Genomic DNA, 26,970 nt, shown 5'->3' on the forward strand with positions numbered 1-26,970 from the left:
TTTCTTCCTTCAAGAGGTTAAAATATCAGGGCAAACTCACAATCAAAAGCAAAATCAAACTCTTAACTGTCTGATGTCTGGGATCCACACATGATCTTCTGGGCTCATCCAAGGCTTGGGTCACTTCTCCAGCTCTGCCCTTTTTAGCACACACCCTGTCTTCTAGGCTCCAGCTGCCTGTTCTCCACTGCCGCTGCTGTTCTTGGTGATCATCTCATAGTACTGGCATCTCCAAAACACTGCTGTCTTCTGCTGCAACTAGGCTTCACCAATAGCCTCTCACAGGCTCTCTTCATGGTGCCAAGCCTCAGCTCCTTTTCATGGCCCCTTCAGTCTTGGCCCATCAATTGCAACTGAGGCTGCACCTTTACCAATGGCCTTCCATGGCCTCTCACAGTACCGAGCCTCAGCTGCCCTTCATGACCCCTTCATGCCTTCAAAGAGTACCACCTGGGCGACTAGACACATTATCAAGTCTAGCCACAGCACGAGGTATAGCCTTGGCTATCTCTGGAACACAGCCTCTTCGGGCTCTCAGGAAACACTTCCCAGAAGATTTCACATCAATGATGCTGGTCTCTTAATCACCACTAATTTCTTTTTTTTTTTTAAGATTTATTCATTTTATTATATGTAAGTACACTGTAGCTATCTTCAGACACACCAGAAGAGGGCATCGGATCTCTTTACAGATGGTTGTGAGCCACCATGTGGTTGCTGGGAATTGAACTCAGGACCTCTGGAAGAGTAGTCGGGTGCTCTTAACCGCTGAGCCATCTCTCCAGCCCCACCACTAATTTCTTAGCTCCAGTTGACCAGCATCAACAGTCCTGGTAATGCAAAGGTTTCGCTTTAGAAGTTCTGGTATCTCATTCATCACAGCTGATTCTTCAGTGCCAGCTAAGCAAAACCACAGAATCTTCACGATCAAAAGAGCAACGGCCCTGATAAGAGTCTTTAATTTTTCTGCTCTGAAATGTCACAAGCCAGGTCTTCATTGTTCCACTGTTCTCAACATCATCTTCCAAGCTCCTACAGAACATCCCACAGAGCTCATAACATCCCAATGACTCTTCTAGCCCAAAATTCCAAAGTCCTTCTACAGTCCTCCCCAAAACACAGGTTGTCACAGGGATATCCCACTATGCTGATACCAATTTGTCTTAGTCAGGGTTCCTATCCCTGCACAAACATCGTGACCAAAAAGCAAGGTGGGGAGGAAAGGTTTTATCCAGCTTACACTCCCACATTGCTATTCATCACCTAAAGAAGTCAGGGCTGGAACTCAAACAAGCAGGTCAGGAAGCAGGAGCTGATGCAGAGGCAATGGAGGGATGTTACTTACTGTCTTGCTTCCCCTGGCTTGCTCAGCCCTCTCTCTTATAGAACCCAGGACCACCAGCCCAGTGATGGCACCACCCACAATGGGCTGGGCTCTCCCCACTTGATCACTAGTTGAGAAAATGCCTTACAGCTGGTTCTCATGAAGGCATTTCCTCAACTGACGCTCCTTTCTCTGTGATGATTCCAGCTTATGTCAAGTTGACACACAGAACCAGCCAGTACACCTACCTTCCCGCTGTGATGGACTATATCACTGCTCATGAACCAAAATAAACCCACCCTTCCATTAGTTGTTTTACATCTGGCATTTTGTCATAGCAATGAGAAAAGTAACTAATACAGTGTCCTTATAGAAGGGACCTTAGAGTCTCCTTACCTCTCCCACCATATGAGGCTGCTGCAAGATGAAGAGGCATGAACCAGCCACTGGGTCTCCAAGACCTTGCTTTTGGGCTTGAAGCCTCCAGAAGTGTCAGGTGAGTCTCTGTTGTTCATAAGCCATTTAATATAGAGAGCAACCCTGATGGGAACTACAGGTTTCTGGGAAGAGCTGAGGCTTCTCAACAGGACTTGTCTTCCATGGTGTCCAGAGCCACAAGGTGCCTCCTGCTGAGCAGACTATCTTTGGTGACAGGGAGGAGATGAAGGTGCACCTGGCCGATCCAGAAGGGCAGGTTGGGTGTGTTTGTATGAGAATGCCTCCTTCCTAGGAGACTTTGGCCCCTTTACTAGCCCAGCCCCTTCCCAGCACTGCTTCCTGCTCCAGGGCAGTGGGGAAAGGCTTCCTGAGGCTGTGTGTTGCCCCATCATGGCTGCCCTTCTCTGACCTTTCTCACCCCTCCGTCCTCCTGAGCGCAGTCAACCTCCAGGGTCCAGAGCCTCTAGGGTGAGTATGGAGTCCTGACCCTGAACATGTGGTCATGGAAGGGCAGCATGGGATAGGAGGCTAAACAGGGTAGGCTGGGCTGGTCGAGCCTTGGAGAGGATCTCATAGCTCAGCCAGTGGACCCCATGCCCTGCCATTGCACTCTTGTGATCCCCTCTCCCCTCCCTCCCTTTCTCTATCTGCCCCCCCATAAGCGTGCCTTACTAACCTACAGAGCTTCCTAGGCACGCCTCCCTCTTCTGTCCTCTGATACTCACACGTTTAAAGCAGCTCGACCTCCATCTGAAACTAATGAAGAATCACCGTATCCTCGGAGACACACTGCAGCCTCTGGGCCCACCCCAAAGTCCTGGGTGGAGCCGCTCTCAGGGTTTTTCTGCTTTGGTAGGGTAGACTGGCTGGCCTTGCTGGCTGGGAGCATTTTCTGCATGTCGCCCTGAAAAGGAGCTCAAACTTACCCCTTTTCAGCATCACATCCTCCCAGCCTTGCGTTCTCTGGCTGGGACCCCCAGTGCCATCTTGATAGTTGTAGCAAGAGCCACAATGTTCCTGAGTACAGAGGAAAAATTTTAGCCTCTCCCTGCCTCGTGTGAAGTTTCCTGTCAGTTCTGTGTGGGTGTCCTTTATCGTGTGTGGGGAGTATTCTTCCAGTCCTAGATCACTAAGAGTTCTGTCTGTCAGAAACGGGGTATTTTGTCAAATATATTTTCTGTACTTACTAAGGGGATTACATAAATCATATGAATTTCATTTTTTCCTATTACGTGATGAATTCTCTGGCAGATAATGTTAAAACTAACTAGCCTTCCACTCCTGGAGTACTGGTTGGTGGTGTGCCCCAGTTTACATATTGTTTGGTTTAATTGCTGGGTTTTGGGGATGATTTTCACGGCTGTGTTCATGTGTGACACTGGTCGTAACACCTGTGTGCAGTTCCAGTGAGAGGTCAGGGTCTGCCTTAGAGGATGATGCCCTGTGGTCTGTTTCTCTGTGGCATTCTGACAGGAGTTTCAGTTCACCTTTATCCTTAAATGCAGGTGGACCTCACCAGGAACATTACCAAGGTAGAACGTTTCCTTTACAGAAATATTTTAAATTACGAACTCAAGAACTTTAATGGATGTAAGCTATTCTACTTTGTATTTTTGATACTAACTTTGGCAAGGGGTGACTTAATAAACTCATCTATTTTTGTCAAAATAGTCAAATATATTTGATTAAAGCTATCAATACCTGTTTTGATCCTGACGTTGGAAGTCTCTCAAAGCTTTTCTTTCAGTTCTCATATTAGTGATTTGTTCCTGTTTTGCTTTGAGCAATCTAGCCAGAAGACTGCCAGTTTTGTTTACCTTTATGAATAACAGCAGCCCCCTCCCCCAGTGTCTCTCTAACTTGTCTAGGTTACCACTGAAATTGCCACAGGCCAGGCCAGAGCAGCCTTGAACTCACGACTTTCCTCCTTAAGGCCCCAGCAAGCTGAAGTCACAGGCCTTCACTGCTAGGCCCAGGTTAAAACCCACTTCCTTCTGCTGAAGAAGTGGCTCAGTGGTGAAAAACACTGACTCTTCATTCTCAGGACTCAGGTTCAATTCCTAGTATTCACACAGCAGCTCAGGAGTATCTGCGGCTCCAGCTTAGAAACAAAACTAATGTCTTTGTTCTAAAACATTGAATTATCATTTTTCCTTCATGTTTCCTTTCTTCTGTTTGTTTGGGTTAGTTTATTGTTTTTCCAGCCTCCTAAAGTGGAATCTCAGCTCCTGAAATAAACCACAAATTGCCCTGAAAGCACAGCTCTGACATCTCCCTAAGTACTGAGATCCGCTCTCATTGACATTCGGTTCCAAATGCTTTCTATGGTTCTTCCAATCAACACTGATCGTTGGATTGTTTCTAAAGGTGGTGTTTTGGGAGCATTTCAAGTTAAAATTGTAAAAATACCTGTTTTGGGTTTTTTGAGACAGAGTTTGAGACTGAGATAGCAAACGTGCATGCACCTGCACCCATGCATGTGCATGTGAATGCTCCAGCACCCATGCATGTGCATGTGAATGCATGGGTTTGGGTCCCCATGGAGGCCAGAATATCAGATCCCACTGGAACAGGAGGTAATGGTGGTTATGAACCACACAACATAGGAACTGAACTCAGGTCCTCTGAATGAACAGTGTGTGCTCCTAACCTCTGAACCACCTCACCAGTCCCTTGTCAATGTTTTTGCTTGAGTTTTTTGAGACAAGCTCTTGTATGTTGCCCAGGTTGGCCATGAACTAGCACTCTTTTTGCCTCAACTTCCTGAGTATGAGGGATTAGAGTCATATGCCACAGTACCAGACTTAAAGCCTTTTAATTTTATAAAGACTTCCCTTACAGCCTGACATGTTGCCTGCTTTTGAGAATGTTCTATACGTATTTGAAGATAGTCCTTGTCACTCTGTTGCTAGGTGTGGTGTCCTATAAATTCCGTTCAGGACGGGTGGACTGGTGCTCCAGTGTAACATGTTCTGACTAACTTTGGTTACGTGTTCTGAGTTCCCATGAAAGACTTTAACTTAGCGCCAGTCTATTTGACATAATACACCCAAGCAAGCTTTTTTTTTTTTTTACAATTCAAGCTCTAATCTTACAACTTCTTTGCTGTTTTATATTGTTTTTTTTTTTACTCTTAACTTTTTTTTTTTTTCCGGAGCTGGGGACCGAACCCAGGGCCTTGCGCTTCCTAGGCAAGGGCTCTACCACTGAGCTAAATCCCCAACCCCTACTCTTAACTTTTCTTTATATTTAAAGTGAGTCTCACACAGCCAGCATATTATTACTTCCTGGTTTTAAAATTCACTTTAATAATCTTTGCTTTTACTTTATTTTTTCTTTTTTCTCCTTTTAAAGAGTTATTTATTTTTATTTATATGAGCACACTGCATCTGTCTTCAGACACACACCAGAAGAGAATACATCGGATCCCATTACAAATGGTTGTGAGCCACCATGTGGTTGCTGGGAATTGAACTCAGGACCTCTGGAAGAGCAGTCAGTGCTCTTAACCACTGAGCCATCTCTCCAGCCCTTTACTTTATTTCTAAGGGGGGTGTGTGTGCATGCGGGTGAGCATGTCGCACACACATGTTAGAGGACAACCATCAGGAGTCAGTGCTCTCTTTCACCCTTTTCGAGGCAGATCCCTCTTGTTCCTTCATCGTGTGCTCCAGGCTTGCTGGCCTTTGGTAAGCTTCTGGGTATTCTTGTCTCCGTCTTCTGTCTCCCACTGAAATGCTAGGACTACTGCTGTGTGCCGGTGCGTCCCACTTTTTCCATGAGCTCCTGGACAAAGCCCAGATGACCCAGCTGTCACGGCAAGTGTTCTCACCTGTGTGCCATCTCCTCCACTTATCTTTGCCTTTTAATTGGAGTGTTTGTTCGAGGCTACGTTTATGTTTGAAAGTGACCATCTTTGTTTTTTGTTTATCTCATCTACCTCCTGACCCCCCATTTTGGTTAGGGGTTCCCTTGTTTTCTATTCCATTTACCTCCTATATCAGCTTAACTTAGATTTTTGTTTTATTTTCAGTGATTATTGTAGAATTTATCACATGCGTAGTTAATTTATTGATGATTATTTAGAAGTAGGAGAGAGGTAAGGAAAGAGGATGGAAGAATCAAACTCAGGTATCCGGTGGAAGCAGTTGCAAGATCACCTTGAGTTACCAAATTTTAGGGGAAATTAGCATTTGGAGTGTTGAGAGGGATAGATGAGGAGGTCGTCTGGACACAAACTGATTGTCACATATGTGGAGGCATTGGACAGAGAACACCTGTTAGGCAGACCCCTGTGTGGCCCAGCTCAAGCCAGCATCCAGGCTGGTGGCAGTTTGGGGTCAGAAGCAAGGGTAATGGTGGGATCAACAGGAGTGAAAGAATCTGCTATGACCAGGAAAGGGCCCGGGACCAAGAGGAGCTTCACAAGGAGTGTGAGAGGAAAAGTCAGAGCAGTTCGAGAAGACAGGTGACATGTGGGTCATGGCTGCCACAGAGGAAGTGGCTTTGTAGTGGTATGGACATCAGAGGGTTTCAGGGAAATGTTCAAGAGAACCTCCAAGATCGTTTTAAGTTCTGGCCCTAGATTCTCTGGTGGGTAAATAGGTTCATTTGTATTATCCAGAATGTCACTAAAATAGTTATCAAAAAAGTCCTCAAAGTGAGGCCATATTAACTTTGCTGGAGGCCACTGCAGGAGAAGCAAGGTAGTTTCTGCCAGGCGTGCACTGAGGACCAGTGACCTGGGAGCCTTGAGGACTAATGCTTCAGTGGGCACGTGCTGCAATCAGTCCAGTGCTGAGGGAGTTGAGGAAAGAGACCTGAGAGGGAAGATGAGCTTTTGTCTGCTTTTTGTACAACCAGCCCAGCCTCCTCTACCATAAGTAGGCAAGAGGCCATTTGGGAAAACCTTTATTGTGGCTTCATATTGTAACACCAAGGGTTGGCAAATGGAAGAGAAGTCTCCAGGACTGACCCCAGAAAGCAGAAACAGTGCTGTATATTCTAGCCAGAAAGGAGGTGTGTTCTGTTTATCTTACAGCCTGCACGTCCACCATCACCACCCTACATACATACCAGTCATAAGCCTTGAATGTGTGCCAGTCAGGAGCAAACAAGGAAGGAAGTTCTCCTGAATTCCTCTAGGGGAAAGATGTGCAGTCACCGGGACACCAACCAAGGTCTTTATGGCTAAAGTATAGTCACCTAGAGTAATTACAGGCTGCTGAAGTGGTTGGGATTGGAGCAAGTCCCCCAGAGCAGAAGCCATGGTTACAGTGGTGTTTCCTCAGAGCAACCATGAAGGGCTCAAAGCAGCTGTGCTGGCCTAATGGCAGCCCAGCCTGTCCTCAGAGAAGTGGTTCTGTGGTTAACTCTAGGCAGGTGGGGATTGTTTGGTTGGTTTGCTGTGTTGGAAGTTGAACCTAGAGCTTCTCACATACTAAGGAAGGACTCTTTCTCCGCACTATCTCCCCGTGCTATCTCCATAGACACCTCCATGTCTTTACAATATAGATCTGCCATGGAATTAACATTCTTTTTTTTTTAAGATTTATTTATTTATTCTATATAAGTACACTGTAGCTGCCTTCAGACACACCAGAAGAGGGCATCAGATCTCATTACAGATGGTTGTGAGCCACCATGTGGTTGCTGGGATTTGAACTCAGGATCTCTGGAGGGGCAGTCAGTGCTCTTAACCGATGAGCCATTCTTAACAGAGCCTGGCATGGTGAATTACACGCCTGTAGTTCTAGGACCTGGAAGGCTAAGGTAGGAGGGTTGTCATGAGTTCAAGGCAGTCCTGGGCTATCTTGTGAGTTCCAGGTCACCTGGGCTAGGGAGTGGAGCCGTCAGAAGCAGCTGGGATGGAGACAGAGAGGTCTGTCTGTCACCTGCAGCAGCCTAAGGAGTTCAAGGAGTAAACTCAGAGAAAAGCAAACTCATGGTGCACAAAAGAACTTTAGGCCAAGCCAGTATCTAGTAGTGGAGCTTCCTAAAAATAGATGGACTACGGGAGAGAAGACGCCAGAGAGCATGAGTGTGGACAGTTTTAGCATGGTGAAGAGGACAAGAGATTCAGAAAGGATAGAGCACACTCAAGAGAAAGCCATAACTGTAAATGTCCTAGCCTTAGCCAGACATACTGTTCTGGTGGTTGCTGAGTGGCTCCTTGTCTTCTTTCCTAGTTTTCAATAAATGAGATAATATAGTTGATCAAAAGGCGCCTTGCATGGATTACAAGATGGTGAAATATAAGCTGGAGCCACTAGAGTTGCACAAGGGCATCAGGACATGTCCTTTCACTGGAAAGAGGACTTCTGGTGGCATTCCTAGGAAGTCCTAGGTGTTGGGGGTTTGGGGGAGGGGAGGAATGCTCTGAAGATAACTCACTATGTTAGAATTTTTTTTTCTTTTTTCTTTTTTTCAGAGCTGGGGACCGAACCCAGGGCCTTGCGCTTGCTAGGCAAGCGTATGTTAGAATTCTTGATTTCAGCTGATGAGAAGCCTCAACCAGACTCCGGGCTGAGGGGCTCCTTTTCACGTCTGTACTTTCCCCTGTCTTTCTATTTTACTTCAAGATCTTGTTTCCAAAAACCCAAAGCAAAACAAAACCCATTTTCAATAGCTCTTTGCAGTGTCTGCCCATGATGGTTTGTATATGCTCAGCCCAGGGAGTGGCACTATTAGTAGGTGTGGCCCTGTTGGAGTAGGTGTGTCACTGTGGGTGTGGGCTTTAAGACCCTCATCCTAGCTGCCTGGAAGTCAGTATGCTGCTAGCAGCCTTCAGATGAAGATGTAGAACCCTCAGCTCCTCCTGCACCATGCCTGCCTGGATGCTGCCATGTTCCCACCTTGATGATGATGGACTGAACCTCTGAACCTGTAAGCCAGCCCTGATTAAATGTTGTCCTTATAAAAGTTGCATTGGTCATGGTGTCTGTTCACAGCAGTAAAACCCTAACTGAGACACTGCCCCTTAGCTAAACACCTTTAGGATAAGTTTTGTTCTGATGACTTGTCTCTGGACACTAGAGACTTGTTTTCCTCCTCTACTTCCCATCAGCCCCCAGCTACCTGGACTTCTCCGTGGCTTGCATAACCTTGTATGCACCACTGTCTGTGTCATTCCTTGCTCTGTCAGGAAGCCTGGGCTGGCTGTGTATTTCTGCCCCATCTCACTCCCTTTAGGACTCAGGCTAATGTCTGGCTTTTCTAGGCCATGATTCTTCCCCACTGTGCAGATGCATTCGGGGCTATCAGTACAAAAGCAGGCACCCAAAAGAGCCACCCAGCCAGAGTCCTGAGGAGGCTTCTGCTCCCTGGGAGTTCTAGGTCATGTCAAATTGATAGACAATGTTTGGGAGAGTTTTATTTGTTTTTGCTTTTTGACACAGGGTTTCTGTGGGTAGCTCAGGCTGTCCCGTAACTCACTCTGTTTACCAGGCTGGCCTCGAACTTAGAAATCCATCTGTCTCTGCCCACCAAGTGCTGACTGACCAGCATAGACAACATTAACTGTTTTATATGGGGAACCCACAACGTCCCCCATACCCATGCCTGTGATGACCAATATCACTGCTGTGTCTTCCACCTACCAGCTCACATTATTTTAATCACTTCACCAACACAAAGCCCAGAATGAGAAATGAAAGGGTCTTTTAAAAATATGGGAGCCTCATCACTACTGCTGCCCCTGGCTGGGTTGTAGCAGAGAAGAAAGAACCAATGGGCAGGGATCGATTCCCATCTTAAATTTAAAAGGGCAGTTTCCATAATTGAGCCAGGACCAGAGGTGTTGGCTGCAGGTCAGAGTCCTCTGTGTGATCTTTCAAGGTTGACCCATAACGACCGTGAGGCTAGGGCAGCAGGTCCTCCGAGGAAAGACACCTCCATGCATGTACCCCAGAAGGGGCTGCAGCAGTGAACTGCTGTCTCTACCAGGCAGGCTGTGCACACTTGGAATCAGCCCTCTCCCAGCTCACTCCTCGTAGTGGCCTCTTCCCCTCCTTTGCTGTAATACTCAGTCTTTCTCTTCCTCTCCCAGGTCAGTCCAAAGGCAAGGGCCTCCTGTCAGGTCCCTTAGCAGGGAGACTAGCAACATCCTTATATACCTGGTACTTGCTTTGTGTCATCAGGACCAATGGCAATGAGGAAGTGGCAGTTTCTTCCTTCTTCTCTGACTCTGCCTGACCCTTGTGACATGTGACACAGGCTTAGTTATGATTGGCATCCTGGCCACCCATCTTGATGCAGCAACTCAGTGGAGACCAGAGAGTCCACACAGGTTACACTACTGATGGGTCTCCTAAGTCTCTTCATCGAGGATATCTTCCTTGCCCCACTATCTGCCACTTAGCTTGTAACTATTTCTTTTGTTTGTCTCTTGCCCTGAACTTCCCCTGACGGCTGATCCTGCCTACTTGCATGCCTTAGTGTCACTGCTTCTTGCCCACCAGTCTCCCAACAACTTTCAGGCAGGTCTAAATGCCCAAGCAGACGCTGGTGTTACTTGATTCCTGGCAACACCATGTTGTAGGAAGAGTGGCCCGCTCTTTCTGTGATGCAACTACCGGTGAGCATCATGTGGCCAGCAGTCCCCCTGCCTCCCGACACCCCTGCTGTTAATGGTGGACAGGACTTACACTCTCACAGCAGATCATACAACACACTGCCATTTCTGGATTTAGGTGAAGACCCCCGTCTCTGTCAAGGATACCTCCTCCTCTTCTGGCTCTGAGGAAACCCAACGGCCATGTTGTATAGCTGTCCCACAGTGTGCAGCGGCCGTGAGAGACTAGATGTTCAGACGCTGAGGAGGTCTTTGTATACAGTTGAGGGTAGCCTGAAGCTTCATTCTACACCCGTAAGCCTGTGTGTTGTCTGAACTAAGAACTATCTTGATTGTGTGTAAGACAGGAGAAGTATAAACAGGCACTCTCCATTCACACTCAGATCTATACAATGTCTACCTCACCTCATCTACTCAGCAGATACTCAGCCGCTCAATTCTCTCCTTCTCAGACACAGAGTGCTCAGTGACAGGGCCACGCACTGAAACTAGTGCAGATTCGGGTGATGTTTTACAGATTGAGGAATATATTGATATATACACAAAACATTATTTTAAAATATTTGGAAATGATTATTAAAAGCAACGGTTTTGGGGGTCATTCTTTTTGCAAGCAGGCTGAACTGACCGGGCTTCATAATCACTTGGAAGAGTGGAAGGGTTATTCTGTCTATTCCTATTACAAGTCAACGAGCCTTATTTTACTCTCACTGTTAAGGATATTTTAAAGTTCCTTTTTTTTTTTTCCTGTAAGGCCAAGTGTGGTAATACACACCTTTAATCCTAGCAGTCCTGAAGATGTGAGTGGATCTATGGGTTCCAGGTTCACATAGAGAATTCCAGGGCAGCCAGAGCTACCTAGTCAGACCCAGTCTCAAAAAGAAATAAAGCCAAGCAAGCAAACAAACAAACTTCAAAAGCTACTGGCTCCATACAAACAGATATAAAGTATCTGGGCGTGGTGTCTTACACCTGTAATTTCATCACACTGAGGCAAAGGATCCTGAGTTTAGGCTAGCTGTCAGGATGTGTGTGAGTACACTGTCGCTGTCTTCAGACACACCAGAAGAGGGCATCAGACCCCATTACAGATGCTTGTGAACCACCGTGTGGTTGCTGGGAATTGAACTCAGGACCTCTGGAAAAGCAGTCAGAGCTCTTACCGCTGAGCCACCTCTCCAGCCCACTGTCAGGGTTTCTATTGCTGTGACAAAATAATCATGGCCAAAGAGCAAGTTGGGGAGGAAAGGCTCTGCTCTGCCTCAAAGTCGCTATTCATCATCAAACAGCAAACAGGGCAGGAAGCAGGAGGCAGGGGTGGAGGCCGACGCCACAGAGGGCGCTGCTCACTGGCTGGCTTCCCCTAACTAGCTCAGCCTGCTTTCCTATAGAACCCAGGACCCAGGAATGGCACCACCCACAATTGACTGTGGTCTTCCCCCATCAACTACTAATTTAAAAAATGCCTTACAGCCAGATCTGATGGAGCGTTTTCTCAATTGAGGTTCACTCCTTTCTGATAAGTGTAGTTTGTGTCAGGCTGACATAAGACTAGCCAGCACACTGGCCTCGGTTTTACGGTGACATTGTGTCCTTTAAAAATTAAGAAGAAAAAGAATAAAAATTAAAAGATTATAAACTATCCGGGTCTGGTAGCAAAGACATGTTTTCCCAGATTCAACCTAGAGGCTGATACCAGATCACAAGTTCAAGGTCTGAGTGGGATACAAAGTGAGTTCAGAACCAGCCTGGGAAAGTTAGTAAGATCCTGTATAAAAATAAAAGGCAAAAAGAGGGCCATAATGTTCTAGTATACTCCCTCAACCCCACCATCTCACACACACACACACACACACACACACACATGCACGCACACGCACACACTTAGAAAGACTTGGTTGTTGTTGTTGTTTTGTTTCGTTTTGTTTTTCAAGACAGGGTTTCTCTGCGTAGCCCTGGCTGTCCTGGAACTGTGTTGACCAGGTTGGTTTTGAACTCAGAGATCCTCCTGCCTCTGGCTCCTAAGTGCTGAAATTAAAGGTGTGTGTGCACCACCACCGCCCAACTTAAAAATAGATTTTAGACACAGAATACCCTCTTGCCTCTTACAGCTCTGCAGTGCTCCATGCTGCCAGCCTTGCAGACTCAAGTGTGAGGCTATGACCACTCTGTAGGTCTGCACTGCATTGCTGACCCTGAAGCATTCGCTCATCATTTTCTCACTGTCTGGGGTAGATTCCTAGATATGAGGTTATCGGGTCAGATAATTATCACAGTTCTCGTTTTGCCTGACATCTAACATCTTAGGGATCAATGAGTCATGCCAGAGGAAGTCACTCAGATCAACACGACTTTTGGACATGTACCCGTTTGATGGAGAGGGGTCACAGTGCTGTAGAGAGCTGCATTTGTGCCTGTCTTCCCTTGATCAGGCTGGATAACTTTTTCATATCTCTAACAGTTCACGCACATGTGTGTCTATCATCAGCCACATCTTGCTCAACCTTGGAGGAAGTGGCTCAGAGGGCTGGTGGCCCTGGAGTAGCTGTGAGAACCCTCAGTCCCGTGTTTCTCAAGAAGGCTGCCTTCGTGTGTCTAAGGCACCAATTAAGCCAACTCCCGGCCCTCCCAAGACATGCTACCTTATGCAAGCAGAAGGCTGGTGTCTGAGGGGAGAGATAGAGTAAGATATTCACTTCACACAACTCTCGTGAGCTGGCTTTTTTTTTTTTTTTTGAGAAAGTGTTTCTCTGTATAGTCCTGGTTGTCCTAGAACTAGCTCTGTAGATCAGGCTGGCCTCGATCTCACAGAGATCCTGCCTCTATCTCCCAAGTGCTGGGATTAAAGGCATGTTCCACTACTGGCTGGCATGAGCTGACATTTTTGTCCCAGAAGATTTCTTTAGTCTGAGGTCTCTGGCATAGGTCAGGACCTGTGAGCTTTTTTTTTTTTTTTTTCAAGAAGCCTGTCAAGGCTCCGTATTAGGAGGGTGGGTAGCTAGAGGGGCCCTCAGATTAGAGGTGGATTGTGTGGAGAAGACTCTGCTAGAAAGGTATAGCGTTCTTGAAATCATCTTGAGGCTGGGAAAGACAGTTGGTGACTAGAGGGCTATGAAGGGAGACAGCATCTTCCAGTAGTGGGCCTGGCATGAGGCCAGAAGCCAGCCTTCTAGTCAAGAAAGGGGAAGGAGGGCCAAGAGTGAGGGAGGCAATTTGAGGGCAATAAAGGGCAAAGAGGCTCTAATGAGGCAGAAACTGTCATGTGGGCAGCAACCACGGTCCCATTCCACTGCGTCAGAGGGGGTTCCACAGAGGTGTCTGGCAGCACTAAAACTGAGCAGCACTTGGGGAAGGCCAGCCTGGAGTAGAAGAGCATTGCCTGAGGTGAGTGAACCACCAGGGTGTGAGACTGGATGTCAGTGAGCTTCCCCCTTCCCTCAGTCTGCAGGATCCTCCTGCTGTGATCTCTGGGCAAGGCAGATTCTCTCAGAGGATAATGATTCTTCTGTAGTCTTTGGGGTGTCTGTTGACCTAAACCATCTGTGGACACAAGTTTCCTAGAAGGAAGGATTATACCCGTATGTCTCTCAGGACACATTGGCTGCTGGAGGTGGGTGCTGGCCTCCTACAGAAGAGGGATGAGTGGGGCAGGAAGGACAGTGGCCGTTACTGCCACCACTCAGCACCACCTCGCAATACAGAGCTCTTTAGGACTTAGAACTCTGACAGCTCTTCTCTGGGCCCTCTCAGGAAGTCCATAGACCCCTCTTAGAACTGCTTCAGGATCCCTCAGACCTTATCGGTGTCCCCTCAAGGTCTCCTCAGGCTCCCCTAGAACCCTCAGGATTACTTCAGGCTCTCCTCAGATTCCCTCAGAATCTCTTCAGGACTCTTTCAGATGTCCCCAGAAGTCTTTCATGTCATTCCCCTCAAAGCTCTTGTAAATCTCCCTCAATAACTCCTTTAGTTTTCCTTCAGGGCTCTCTCAGGGTCCTATTCAATATTTGAGGATTCTTTGGGTTTTCACCAAGTCTCTTGAGCATCCTATTGTAGCTTCTTCCCATCAGAGCTCTCAACTATGACCTATGGAAATTTCACCGGCAGAGGACCATAGAGCTAGCATAGGCAGAGGCCAGAGTTGCCCACTGAAGGAATGAACCTGGGCATCAGATCTCTGTGCTGTCTGAGACAGAAGAGAGGCCGGGAAGACGAGAGATGATGAGGGCAAGGTCATTCGCACCAAACAGGGCTGCAGTAATTATGCCGGGAATACGCTTAACTAGTTACAGGTGGACAGAGAGGTTCAGCTTCTGGGAACAGAGCCCGGAAGGAGCTTTTAGCAGCTCCTAGCACAGGCAGCCAAGAAGCAGCAAAGTTGGAGCTGTCCAAGGGAGAGTGAGTACCTCTGAGTGGAAGGATAAGCCTTCATTTCCAGGAAGCCTGGGCATAGTCAGAGAGTCAGTGACTTCACCAGAGGCCGTAGGCTTCCCGGATCTCAGATATGACCAACTACAAAGAGCTTAACCTCAGTGCTTTTCCTGAAACTAAGTTGACTTCTTCTTTTTGCCTTTGCCACATTTTTGTTGAAATGATCATTTTAAATCAGTCTGAGTAGAAAATACAAGCTGGTTTGTGGGGGCATGACAGGCACCTGAGTGGGGAGCGAATCTAGGCCTAGCCAGGCCTGCTCTCTTAGTTCCACGCTCACACCTTTGTCTTCAGACTACCGGCTCTGTCGTAGCCCTGCGTGATTGCATAGATAAATCTCAGAGGCCGTAGGACAATTTTTTGTTTAAGAGAGGATACAGAAAATGGCTGCCTAATCGATCCTTTAGGTCTCCTCACACTTTAGGTCTCCCCAGTGACTCACAACACAAATCACTTTCAGGGTAGAAGTTCTTGCTGTCATAACAGAAAGTTGGAGGAGCCTGAGGGGCCTTATTTATTCAAGAAGGCCAAGAGAGTTGGGGTGCAGACATCAAGGGGCTATATGAGACAAGTTTCAGAGTGAAGGGACCCTACAACAAAGTTACTAGCCGTGTGGCACCATCTCCCTCAACTGCCTGACTGATTTGTCTGTCTAAAGAACTGATGGACTTTGCTCTCCACAGACATCTCCAAGTTAGATGTGGGGTCATTTCTTTATTTTTGCAAACATATGGAAATTTTCAAATACGCAGAAAAGTTGGGGTGGGCAGAGATAACAGTGTCCCAGTCACTCATCCCCACAGAGCCACCTCTGTCAAGTCTGCGTAATGAAGACCCCACTCCCTGTAGCCTTACTCTACCAGGGACTTTCAGGAGAGTCCCAGATCCTGTGACATCCATGAGACACTGCTTGCCTATTGCTCAGATGAGAGTTTTGTAAGAATTAGCTCCTAGACAAAAGTCTGGGCCTTGGCATACAGCTGCTGGACAAGGCCTACAGAGCCATGGACCAGGACAGTGGTTTTCCCCAGGTTCTGGGGTTGGAGGTGAGAGCCCTGGCCTGGTACTTAACTGTACCTTGTCAGGCTCACCTTGTAGAGGAGACAAAGGCACAAGCTCAAAGAGGAGGACAGCAACAGGTGGTCAAAAACACCCAGGAGGAAATCGTGGCATGGGAAATGTCCAGCAGTCCCCATGGAGAGCCGGAGAGAAAGTAGAAAGCTGAGATTAGAGGGATCATGGATGCTGGGCCCTGAAGAAGGGCTGCTGGGTCCAAGGTGGGAGAAGGTGGATGGAGTAAGGGTGTGTCCAGGGTGTCTCATGGCCGCTTCCTGAAAAAGATACCAGGTTGAATGTGGGGGTGGGGGTGGAGGTGGGGAATGAGTGTGGGGAGGGGTGTGGGGTGAGGGGGTTGGGGATGGGGTGGGGTGTGGGGTGAGGGTGGGGTGGGTTGGGGTGGGGGTGGGGGGTGGTGACTTCCAGGTGGGATTTCATTGAGGAGCTGGAAAGCTTGAGATCCTGAGATGGGGAGAGACTTCAGTTCAAGTGGAGCCCAACGGTGTCACCATTTTGGGCACCTTGTTATCCTTTGAGGTGGGGCCGGGACTTGTGGAGTGAAGGGAAGTAGTCTTGACAGGCTAAGGACTGGTGTGGGAAGGACCCCGGAGTGCGAGCCAAATGGGAAACAAGAGAGAGAGAGAGAGAGAGAGAGAGAGAGAGAGAGAGAGAGAGAGAGAGAGAGAGAGAGAGAGAGAGAGAGAGAGAGAGAGAGAGAGGTGTGGGTCCGTGCAGGGCCAATGGCTGAGAGAGGCTCACACCTCCAGCTGTTACCGACTCCCCTGTGAACTCTAGTCCACGAACCCATCCGCAAAATGACATTAGAAGCAGGGTCATGTCTTGGCGGGCTTTGAGGCAGCTGGTTGGGGAGGGGTGTTCCCAGGAAGCTGTTTCTTCAAGACCTGGTTCTGTGAAGAACTGAGAGTGCCAGGATGGAGCTGAGACCTAGGTCACATCCCCTCTGCCAGCCCTGCCTTGCACAGCCATGGTCGGGACACAGAGGACGCTGCCTTCTGATCTTGTCTCCTGGGGCTGGGTGATCGGTGTGTGGTCACATGGCCACTACCTGGAGCATAGCACTTAAGAGGCCCTGAAACAAACAGACTTCAAGAAAAACAAAACCAGTGCTTTAGGGGTTGTCTTAATAAGACAAATGCAAAGCTACCTGTGTAGGTTAGTGTCAGCAGTTCAGAAAAGGGCAGGGTCACCCTTAATGTTCATTTTGCCTTAGGCATTAGGTCACCCTAGGGAGGTGTATGGAACTCGAGGCTCCATCCAACCTCACATGGGCACTGGAGGTGGCTACAGTCCCCTGAATCCTCAAAGGGCGCGCACTGCTCGCTGCTGGCCACCGCAGGCCTGAGCACCTGTCTTAGTGTCCTTTCGCTGTGAAGAGACACCACCATGACCATGGCAAAACTTATAAAAGAAAGCGTTTAGTTGGGGGGGGGGGCTTGCTTACAGTTTTCACTGCTTTACTTGCTTACTGTACATTATCATGGCAGGAAGCATGGCGGCAAAGATGGTGCTGGAGGGGGAGGGGGAGAGGGAGGGGGAGGGGAGGGGAGGGGAGGGGAGGGGCAGGGAGGGGAGACGGACAGGGCCTGGTGTGGGTTTAGCAGGTTCAGCATAGGAGAAGGTGAGGCCTGCAGGGCTGGGGCAAGCAGGCCTCAGGGAGAGCGCGCTACCTGGAAACTGAGGCTGCTAGAGGCAAGAGGCAGCAGGTGGCCTTCCGCAGAAGCCTGTAGATATGGGTCTGAGGCTGTCCAACAGGGAGAGCATAGATTTGACATGGACCCTGAAACCTGACCAGGAACACCCAGGTCCCTGTCCTCTGGGAAAAGGGCTAGGCAGCCCCGTGGGACAGCGTGGGTAGCAGTGCCTCGAGTCCCCTTCAGAGCCCGGAGTACAAGTGGAGGCTTGGTGGGGTGTGGAGACAGCATTGTGGGCAGCTTGTGCCCTGTGCAAGAGAAGATGGTGGCTCAGAGCTCAGCTTGATCTCCACGTGTTGAGTGCCTTCCTGGAATACACAGCCCTCTAGGTCACTAGGCTACTGTTGGGGAGAAGCCCAGTGGAGAGGGAGAGAGGTCTTGAGGTTGCTCGTTACCACCCCAGCTACCTAGCCAGAGGGAAGAAACTCCTGGGGCGATGCCCTGCCCTGTGAGCCAGTCCACATGATAGTAGGGGACCATGCCTCTACCCAGCAGCATCTTCTCCTCACCCACAGGGCAGATCCTGGGGCCAGAGGTTGAGGTAGGGAGATAGTAAGGATGGAAACCCAGTCCAGTACCCAGGTAGGAGACACTTCTGGAAGCACCATGAGTGCAGGTGGGCTTCCCCACGGCATGCTGTGTATCCACAGGTACTGAGGTCTGGAAAGATGGGCATCAGCATAGGCCACGCCTGTGACAACAGTGGAAGAGAGAGGCTGAGGCCAAACTAGGGCTTCCTGTAGGCAGGGAGCTCAGCCGGAGATACAGGGGACTAGGGTGTTGGTCCCAAACCTGCCACCAACTGTGATGCTCTAGCCAATAACTTCCTTCTCGGGGTATGTTTCTACCTGTGAAAAGAAAAGGGGGAAGGGTGGAAATGAAGCTCTCCTTAGCTCCTCGGTGTCTTTGAAGACAGGAAGACTATTATTAATGGTCAGATGCTATGGTGCTCATATGGGGAAAGGGTGGCTGGGCTGGGAAGGTAATCTGCAAGAAGGGGGACCTGTGGCCCAGGGAAAGATCCCTGGGCTCTGAGTGAGGATATTTGAGGCAAAGAATGCCCATCAAGGCCCACAGGCATAAGAGAATATTCTGATCTAAGACAATGAGCCCTGGAAAGGCTTCTGAGGCAGTGGGTTTGGCCCTTAGGTCAGGAGTGGCCTGTATAGATTTGTCTGTGGGCTGGCTGAGACAGGCCTGCCTCAGTCCTACCCACACATGTTGACCAAGTCATCTGTCAGGTAGGAATGTGGCACAGGACTGTCAAACACATCTTCATGAGCATGGCAGAGGGGGAACATTGCTGCCTCCGGCCTGGGAGCAGGGTATAGGGTGCCATTATGTGACACAGATGCTGCGGGGCCTGCCCTGTCCCGCTAAGAGTGAAATGAGCCACAGAAGAGGAAGCTTCCGAGGGTGGGGCTGGGCTGCCTGGTTGGAGGTTTCACGTTGTTTCCAGAGCAAAGGCTTCGTTTGCTGCTTCTCTGTAAGGTAGCAGAGGTGTCCGCAGAGGTAGCAGGTACCAGCTTCCCTTCCAGAAATCCCCTCCATTCAACACAGCCTTAGGGCTGAGGAAAGCTGTGCAGGCGGTGGGGGAGGGGAGCAGACACCTCCCTGTTGCTTTCGTCAGTAAGCCCCACAGACAGCCTACTCCACTTACAAGCTGCCTTAAGGCGGACAGGACAGCCCTGGCTGGCCATCTTCAGCCCCAGGGAGAACAGGTATATGACATGATGTAGTTGGGGCTTCCACATGGGCCAGATCTCCAGGAGATTTATCACTTGCTGATGCCAGGCTGGAGGCTATTAGCTGAATGAGGTCGGACTGGGTAAGGCTGGGGGGGGGGGGCACATCTGTCAGATGAGATGGAGCTGGGGTCCATAAGGTGAGGTGAGGGTGGGGATGGGCTGTGGTGGGGGTCCATTGTCAGAGGAGTAAAGCCGGGCTGAGATGGAGCTAATGAAGTGGAAATGGGCTGGGGTCTGAGGTAAGGCTAGAGCATCTGTCAGATGTGGGGTAGAGGTGGGGTGTGTCGGATGACGTAGATCGGAGTTGGTCAGATGAGTGGGCCTGAGTTGGGGTCTGCCAGATGAAAGTAGAGATGAGGGCTATGGCACGTAGGTGACGTTGAGCTGAGCTGTGGCGAACGAACGGGTATGCTTGAGCAGTTGGGACTGGGCAGGGGACTTAGGTCCTCAGGGTACACTTTCTGGGGGAGCTGTCAGAGCACTTGCTCAGGATCAGTGCACAATTCTCCTTAGGGGTTGAGGGGAGGTGGGAGTGACATAAGCAGCTAGTACAAAGTGACTCAGGGTGTTTCTAGGCCTTGGTGCCGACCACATCAGAGACTTCAGACTCTACTCTGTGCAAGTGGTGGCTTGCACTTGAAAGCTGGAAAAGAAAACAACTGTTTGCGCCTTTGAGAGGAGGAGCAGCAGGTTTCCGGCCTGCACGCCTGAGGTAGGACCTAGGGCGTTCCCGTAGGGGTCTGTGGTTTCAGAGCCTATGCAGTATCCCACTGAGGATGCCTTATTCTTGCCCTCACGTCCCAGGCAGTGGGTGGGGCCCCAGGCCTGATCATAAGCAGAAAGCAGAGAGGTGCTCAGGGATCTGTGGGCCTCTGTCCAGGCATCCGGGTGACTGAGGGATGGGCTCAGGCTTTCTGCAGACTTCTTTGCTGGGTGGTCAGCGCTGAATCCACGGAACAGGCATCTGTTTCCTCTATCCACAAGGGAGCTCCATCTTGCCCGCAAAGGTAAAGGGCCTGCACCGTGCACATCTAGCCCCCCTCCCCGTGTCAGCCCCATATTTCATACCAGGTAGGAAGTTACTAGCCTAAAAGCACCATTTCCCTAGCCCAGCAACCACTGGCAGCTTCTCCAACCTGAACGGTGAGCATCCCTGCACTGGCTATGTGACGGATGGCTGCGCCTGTTGAGGGCAACCCATGTGAAACTCTGAGGCGATGGGAGTGACCTGGCTACCGTCCCTGTGCTGTACTGAGTCAAGGCCAGGACATGCTGGCTGTAGCTGGGCTCTGGGACTTGAAATCCTGAACTTTGTGGGGAAGTGCCCTGAAGGGCCAGGGTTCCCTGAGTAGGATGTTTCCTTCCAAGCTGTCTGTGCACCTTGACCTCTTGGGATGTTTGAATCCTTCTTCCTTAGACTTCTGTGTTGTCTCTTAAGCAGACAGGTTTTGCCACTCACTTATACAGGCTTCAGGTGGCCGAGAAGCCAGGCCGCGCCCCCTAGAAGCCCAGAGGCAGGAGTAAGACTATGTGAGTAGTGCTAAGTTTTCAGGTGCGGGGGGCCTCAGGTGTGAGCAACGATGCTAGCAGCATGGGGCTCATTCCCTTAGGCATCCCACGACCCATTCTGCCCGACTCCTAGATGCTCCTATGGGATACTGAACAAATTCCAGGGGACCTGTTCTGTTGGCGGCCCCACAGGCTGCTTCTGGGGGGAGTGTATCAGCGAGTGAAGGGCAGGCAGAAAGGAGCAGTCCAAGCCGGGGCCTCTGAGGAGCTCCTTGGAATTCAGCCTGGCTCAGGATACCCCAGGAGCCTCAAGAATCTGGGTCGTATGAAAGGAAAAACAAAAACAAAAAACAAACCATGGTTCATGAAACCAAGATTGCTACCAAATAGGCCAGTCTAATCGATCTGGTAGATATGGAATCTAGACATAAAAATATGATAGCAGAATATTCATCTCAGCGGGAATCCGCGCTTTGCTTCCCTAATGGGCTGTAGGCTTGTAAGTGCCCTGGGGACCAAGGAGGAAATGAACCTTGGCATGCCTTCTCCTCACTGTTTGCAATCACTGGGGTGGGTGCTTGTCCATTTCCTGTGTGGGGAAGGAAAGTGTGCCTTCCATGTTTCCAATGTTTCCAAGGCAGACAGCTTGCTTGGGCCTCATTCTCCCTGGTGAACGCAGCTCTTCTCCTCTGTTATCTTCCCCTGCAGGAAGCCCCTGTAGTAAACCCTAGACCTATGACTTACCCAATCCTGCAACCCTTCCTGGTCCTGGTACCCAACAAGGAACAAAGGGGCAGACCAGGCGTCCGGTGTGCCTGGGCTCAGCCCTTGCTGGCAGTTTCTTGGGTTAGCTCCCTCTCAGTGGTGGAGTCACACCAGCACCCCTCTGGTGGGGTAGCCAAGGCCAGCCCGGGAGTAGGGTGAGTGAGGGTGTCTGATTGCCATGCCACCTGTCAGACCACTGCCCAGGCCCACCTGGCTGGGGTTTGATGAGCTCAGTAACCCTCCTGGGCCTCACTGTAGAGAGTGGACAGGGGATGGGGGGTAGTTTTGGAGACATTCCTGACAGTGGCAGGGACAGGAGCCTCTGAGTACACCCAGGTCCTGGAGGGACAGGACCTTTGAGAAGCCAGAACTCAGACATGAGCCTGGGATAGGCCCTTAGGATGATGTGGGCCTAGTGGTGGTGCTTCAGAAGTCTCCACAGCTTTCCAGAGACTATCTTGAGCTGTTACCCTCTGTAGTCTTCTCGACCGGGCAGAATGAGTGCTGACTATATCTGTCAGTCAAATGTAGGTGTCTTCTTACAGTCAGGTTGGGGGCAGAAAGCTACAAGGCCCAGCCTTGGGATCCTTAGGCCAACAGGAGGAGCTGCCTCTGAGGCCTCCCTGCTTAGAGCTGCCTGCTGGGTGAGGCTGGTGAGCCTTTGTCTCTGCCTAGGACTTGAGCTCTATCTTGGACAGTGCCTGTGGACATTCCTACTACCCCCGTCTCCTCGGCAACAGGCTGGTCCTAGGAGTTGGACTAAGGAGATGGGAGGGGTTGTTTTGTCTCTAGCTTTGGAGTGGTCACTGCAACATTGGGTCTTCCCAGCAACTCTGGAGGCTTTGATCTCTCTATTGTCTAGTGAGCAGAGGTTAGGTCCTGAGGGCAACTTCGAGATTTTCCTTGTGATGGGGAGTTTCAAGTGTGTGGCGCTGGCCTGCTCCAGAATTCCTACACTGAGGTGGGCAGGCCTTGGGACAGGAGCAGGGCCTTACTCTGGGGCTCCTCCCTCCACCTACCCTCACTGACTTCCTGACCCTCCTGCAGCCCTAGGACCATGAACAATACAAATTGTAGCATCCTCCTGTGGCCTGCTGCAGTCAACCACGTCTTCACCATCTACTTGGTCTTGCTGCTGGTGCTGGGCCTGCTGCTCAATGGCCTGGCACTCTGGGTATTCTGCTATCGCATGCACCAGTGGACGGAGACCCGAGTCTATATGACCAACCTGGCTGTGGCTGACGTCTGCCTGCTCTGCTCCTTGCCATTCGTGCTGTACTCCCTGAAATACAGTACTTCGGACACACCCATCTGCCAGCTCTCACAGGGCATCTACCTGGTCAACAGGTACATGAGCATAAGCTTGGTCACCGCCATTGCTGTGGACCGCTATGTGGCAGTGCGGCATCCCCTGCGTGCCCGTGAGCTGCGGTCCCCACGGCAGGCTGGAGCAGTGTGTGTGGCCCTCTGGGTGATAGTGGTCACCTCCCTGGTACTGCGCTGGCGCCTGGGGATACAGGAGGGTGGCTTCTGCTTCAGCAGCCAAAATCGGTACAACTTCAGCACCACTGCCTTCTCGCTGCTGGGATTCTACCTGCCGCTGGCCATAGTGGTCTTCTGCTCTTTGCAGGTTGTGACTGCGTTGGCCCGAAGGCCAGCCACTGACGTGGGGCAGGTGGAGGCCACTCAGAAGGCCACCCGCATGGTCTGGGCCAACTTGGCCGTGTTTATCATCTGCTTCCTGCCCCTGCATTTGATCCTGACAGTGCAGGTCTCCCTGAACCTCCACACCTGCGCTGCCCGAAACATCTTCAGCCGTGCCCTGACAATCACAGCCAAGCTCTCAGACATCAACTGCTGCCTGGATGCCATCTGTTACTACTACATGGCCAAAGAGTTCCAGGATGCGTCCTTGCCGGCCACAGCCTCTAGCACACCCCACAAGAGCCAAGATACTCAGAGCCTGAGCCTCACCTAGAAGAAGTGAACATGTGCCATGAGCCAGAGGAACCTGTGATATATGAGCAAGGAGACTCCAAATCAGCCTGAACCCGCTGTGCGGTTTGAGCACTCTAGGAGACCCAGTTGGTCTGGAGAAGCTGTATCTGCCCCTCTGAAAGGACCACAGGATTCTAATGTCCGACTTGAGGGACCCTGGACTGAGACCACATACCTGCCACCCCAGATCGAGAACCCCTGGGCACCAGAATGTGGCCTTAATAGCTAGCCACCGAGTTTAGCTCTCCCCTGGAGTTGGTCCTGGCAAGGTCCTCTGTCATCCAGATGCAAGTGATGAGAGGCAAATAAGGGACATACAGCTCAGAGAGCCAGGAGACATCTTCCCAGAGGACCCTCTAATGGCTGTTTCCTTTTCCTACCTCTAAACTTCACACCACATGTAGGGTTAAGCAGAAGGGCAGCGGCTGTGATCTGGAAGGCTGTCCCCTAAGGCCCATGACTGTCAGTGTTGATACAGCTCTGGAGACCCAGCGCTCACAAAGTCACGCTCAGCAGTAACACCCCTGTTGCTGTCCTGAGCCACTTTCAGTATTTCCATTCTGTGGTGGGCCTGTTGGTCACTGAGGCCAGTGGCTGTGGGAGGGGTCTACTGGAGTTTGTAGTGAGGAAGCTGGATATTTGGTTTGGTACCTGCACTCTCTAAGGATGTGGCCCCAGGTGGCAAGGGGTTTAGGAGTAAAGTATCAGCCCCAAAGCCAGCCCAAAGCCAGAGCGCATTTGGAGGTGTGGTAGCCCTGGGCTTCTCCCTCTGTGCTTTGATTTTGGTCTTGGCCCAAATGCTGCAGCCATACCCAGAGCCAGAGCCCCTCCAGCTCAGAGGAGAGGGCTGTCCCTCCCCATTCTCCACCCCTTTATCCAAGGCCTACTGCCTAACTGACTCCCCCCCCCTTTTTTTTGTATGACCTATTCTATAAAACCAAAAGTCTGCTCATCTTCCAGACACCAAAGAAAGGATTCCATCCAAGTATAAATTGGCAAACCGGTTTACTGGTATTGCTGACAAAAGCATGGTGGCTCTTTGGGTGCTCCGTTACTGAGAAGCCCCACTCAGCATAGGTGACAATCCCCAAACTGCACCACTAGATTACCAATCCCCATGGCTAAGGTGTGAGGGAGCCGTGGCTGCAACCCTAGGCCTGCTGACCCTCATCTCCCTGTCAGAGATTGCTAACAGCTTCACGATCATCACCTGGCTTACCACAGTAGTGGTTCGCTTGTTTCTTGGTTCGCCTGAGGGTGTTCAGAGGATCGCAGCAGCAGCAGCATTCCTGCTCACAGCTGATCAGCATCCTAGGCCCCACCCACTCTCCTCCAGTTCTCACATTCCCTCCACTCTCTCTTTTGCAATATTACCCGAACCTTCACCTTGGAAGGGATGATGTATCTATATGATATCAAAATATATAATACACACGTGTGTGCCTATGATTCTTTTCTGAGTCTTATGCCTCTAGACAACAGACACCTAAGTAGCTTGACTGAGAGAAACAAAGCATCAGGAGGGGGAAGGGCCCCCGCAATGCTCCCTAGTGTGCTGTAGTGGGTTCCCCGTCCATGGTACCAGCAGAGCACCCTGCCTTGATGCACATGGCACACTACCTTCCTCAGGTAACCTCAGCTTTAGAGGAAAAATCCCATGTCCCCGTGGGCTAGGCTTGGCCATCTGTTCAGATGATGCAGAAGACCTGGGGTGGAAAATGAAGGAGTCTTTACACAAAATATGCAAAATTAGCATCCTAAAAATATGAGAAAGTTAAATGGCTCATCTGGCAAAGGTGCCAGCGACCGAGCCTGACAACCTAAGCTCAGTCCCTGGAACCAACATGGTGGGAGGAGAGAACCATATAGCACAAGTTGTTCTCTGGCCCCAACATATACCCCAGAGGAAAAAAAAACAAATGTCAAAATAAATAGTGCACTAGAAAAACCTGTTGGCAAAGAGGAAGGCTGAACCCCATACCGCTGTTGGCCAAGGCCAATTAGAACGAGTGTCAGAGGCACTGGAGTAGGTGCTGGAAAACTCCAGGACATCTGGAGGTAACCTGTGACTTGTTAAAGACTGCATTTGGCAAAGCATTCGTGAGAAGTTTGTGCTATATAAATAACTTCCTCAAAGCCTACTCTGTGTACCGGCTAGTTTTGTTTTGTTTCGTCAACTTGACACAAGCTAGAGTCCTCTGAAAAAAGGGAACCAGCCACGATTGGGAAAATTCTTCTGTAAGACTGGCCTGTAGGCAGTCCTGTTTCTTTAATGAGTAAGCAATGTGGGCTCTGTTCATAATAGCCAGAAACTGGAAACAACCTAGATGTCCCTCAACAGAAGAATGGATAAAGAAAGTGTACTTCTACACGGAGGAATATTGCCCACCCGTTTAAAAAGGGGCATCATTATGGCCTGGTGTGGTGGTGCACACCTTTAATTCCAGCACTTAGAGAGGCTGAGGCAGGCTCATCGGTGAGTTTGAGGCCAGCCTGGTCTACAGATTGAGTTCCAGGACAGCCAGGGCTACATGTAGAAATCCTATCTCAAAAAACAAAACAACAAACAAAAACAAAACAAAAGGTGCATCATGGAATTCACGGGTAAATTGATGGAACTAGAAAAAGTTATCCTGAGTGATGTGGCCCAGACCTAGAACGACAAATTTGTCTTTGTATTTCTTTAAGTGTAAACATTAGCTGTAAAGTCGATGATAACCAAGCTATAATCTGTAGAACCACAGAGGATGAGGGACTAGATGGATCCATTAGGAAAGAGAAATAGAAGGGACAGTTATGGATGAATGGGGGTGCCGGAGGGAATACAGGGATGGACAGAGCGATTTGAGGGCTAGTATGGAAAGCTAACACAGAAAAGGCTTTACTATGTCTATATTAAGACAATCTGAATCACTAAAACAGTGAGGGAGACAGCGTCTCAACATGCCATCTCTTGTCACCAAATAAAGCTTCTAGTATAGGGATTGGATTGCATCTAATTGAGTTGTGGGCCGAAGGGGGTCTCATGGGAATCTCTGAATGACCCAGGCTACTGTCTAGGCTATAGGTTATTCTCCACAAACTGACAGCAAGGCCCCACATCTACAGCTCATTGAACGTGGAGAAGTCAAAGTGGTGCCTACACAGCCTTCACCCCTACACTCGAGCACCTTTGGTACAGGAAGGTAACCTGTGCTCTACTAAAAGAGAAATATAAACACCAAGTCATCCAGAAACCTTTTAATGGACAGTGGTGTCCTGCCTACAAGATATGCTAGGGTAATGGTGGCAAGTGCTTGTGAAAGTAACAACCAATGTCTGATTTCACGTGAGGCCCACTCCACTAAATGAAACCCATATCCAGCACTGCTTGAGTGATCAGGAACCAGAGACCAGACAGCCCAGGGATCTAGGGTAAAA

General features: G+C 49.8%; 2 protein-coding genes and 1 long non-coding RNA gene across 8 annotated transcripts in view; 2 read left to right on the forward strand and 1 right to left on the reverse strand.

Annotated features, from left to right (window-relative positions):
- Positions 1 to 563: 563 nt before the first annotated feature.
- LOC148003855 (uncharacterized) lies at positions 564 to 2,809 on the reverse strand. Its single transcript, XR_015629754.1, has 3 exons — positions 2,488 to 2,809; positions 1,721 to 1,997; positions 564 to 830 (listed from the first exon to the last, which is right to left on the reverse strand). It is a non-coding gene; the product is annotated as an uncharacterized LOC148003855 (long non-coding RNA).
- Positions 2,091 to 25,962, forward strand: Gpr35 (G protein-coupled receptor 35). 6 transcript variants are annotated; one of them, XM_087567125.1, is made up of 3 exons: positions 18,934 to 19,358; positions 19,854 to 19,990; positions 22,600 to 24,984. In XM_087567125.1, exons 1-3 carry the CDS (start codon positions 19,344 to 19,346, stop codon positions 23,528 to 23,530), a joined length of 1,083 nt encoding a protein of 360 aa, XP_087423251.1. In that variant the 5' UTR covers positions 18,934 to 19,343; the 3' UTR covers positions 23,531 to 24,984.
- The window catches only part of Aqp12a (aquaporin 12A), a 44,236-nt gene continuing 19,406 nt past the window's right edge, over positions 2,141 to 26,970 (forward strand). The window contains exon 1 of the mRNA XM_087567132.1: positions 2,141 to 2,230. The gene's annotated coding sequence lies outside the window, so the exon portion shown is untranslated. The remainder of the gene's footprint in view (positions 2,231 to 26,970) is intronic.

Source organism: Rattus norvegicus, chromosome 9, assembly GCF_021556685.1.
Source record: "Rattus norvegicus strain SHRSP/BbbUtx chromosome 9, alternate assembly SHRSP_T2T, whole genome shotgun sequence".
Taxonomy (NCBI): Eukaryota; Metazoa; Chordata; class Mammalia; order Rodentia; family Muridae; genus Rattus; species Rattus norvegicus.

What these genes read in the sequence shown, in the direction of transcription:
- Gpr35 (XM_087567125.1), top strand. An exon ending in TTCCGGCCTGCACGCCTGAG is followed by an intron (nt 19,991 to 22,599) that starts GTAGGACCTAGG and finishes ACCCTCCTGCAG; the next exon opens with CCCTAGGACCATGAACAATA.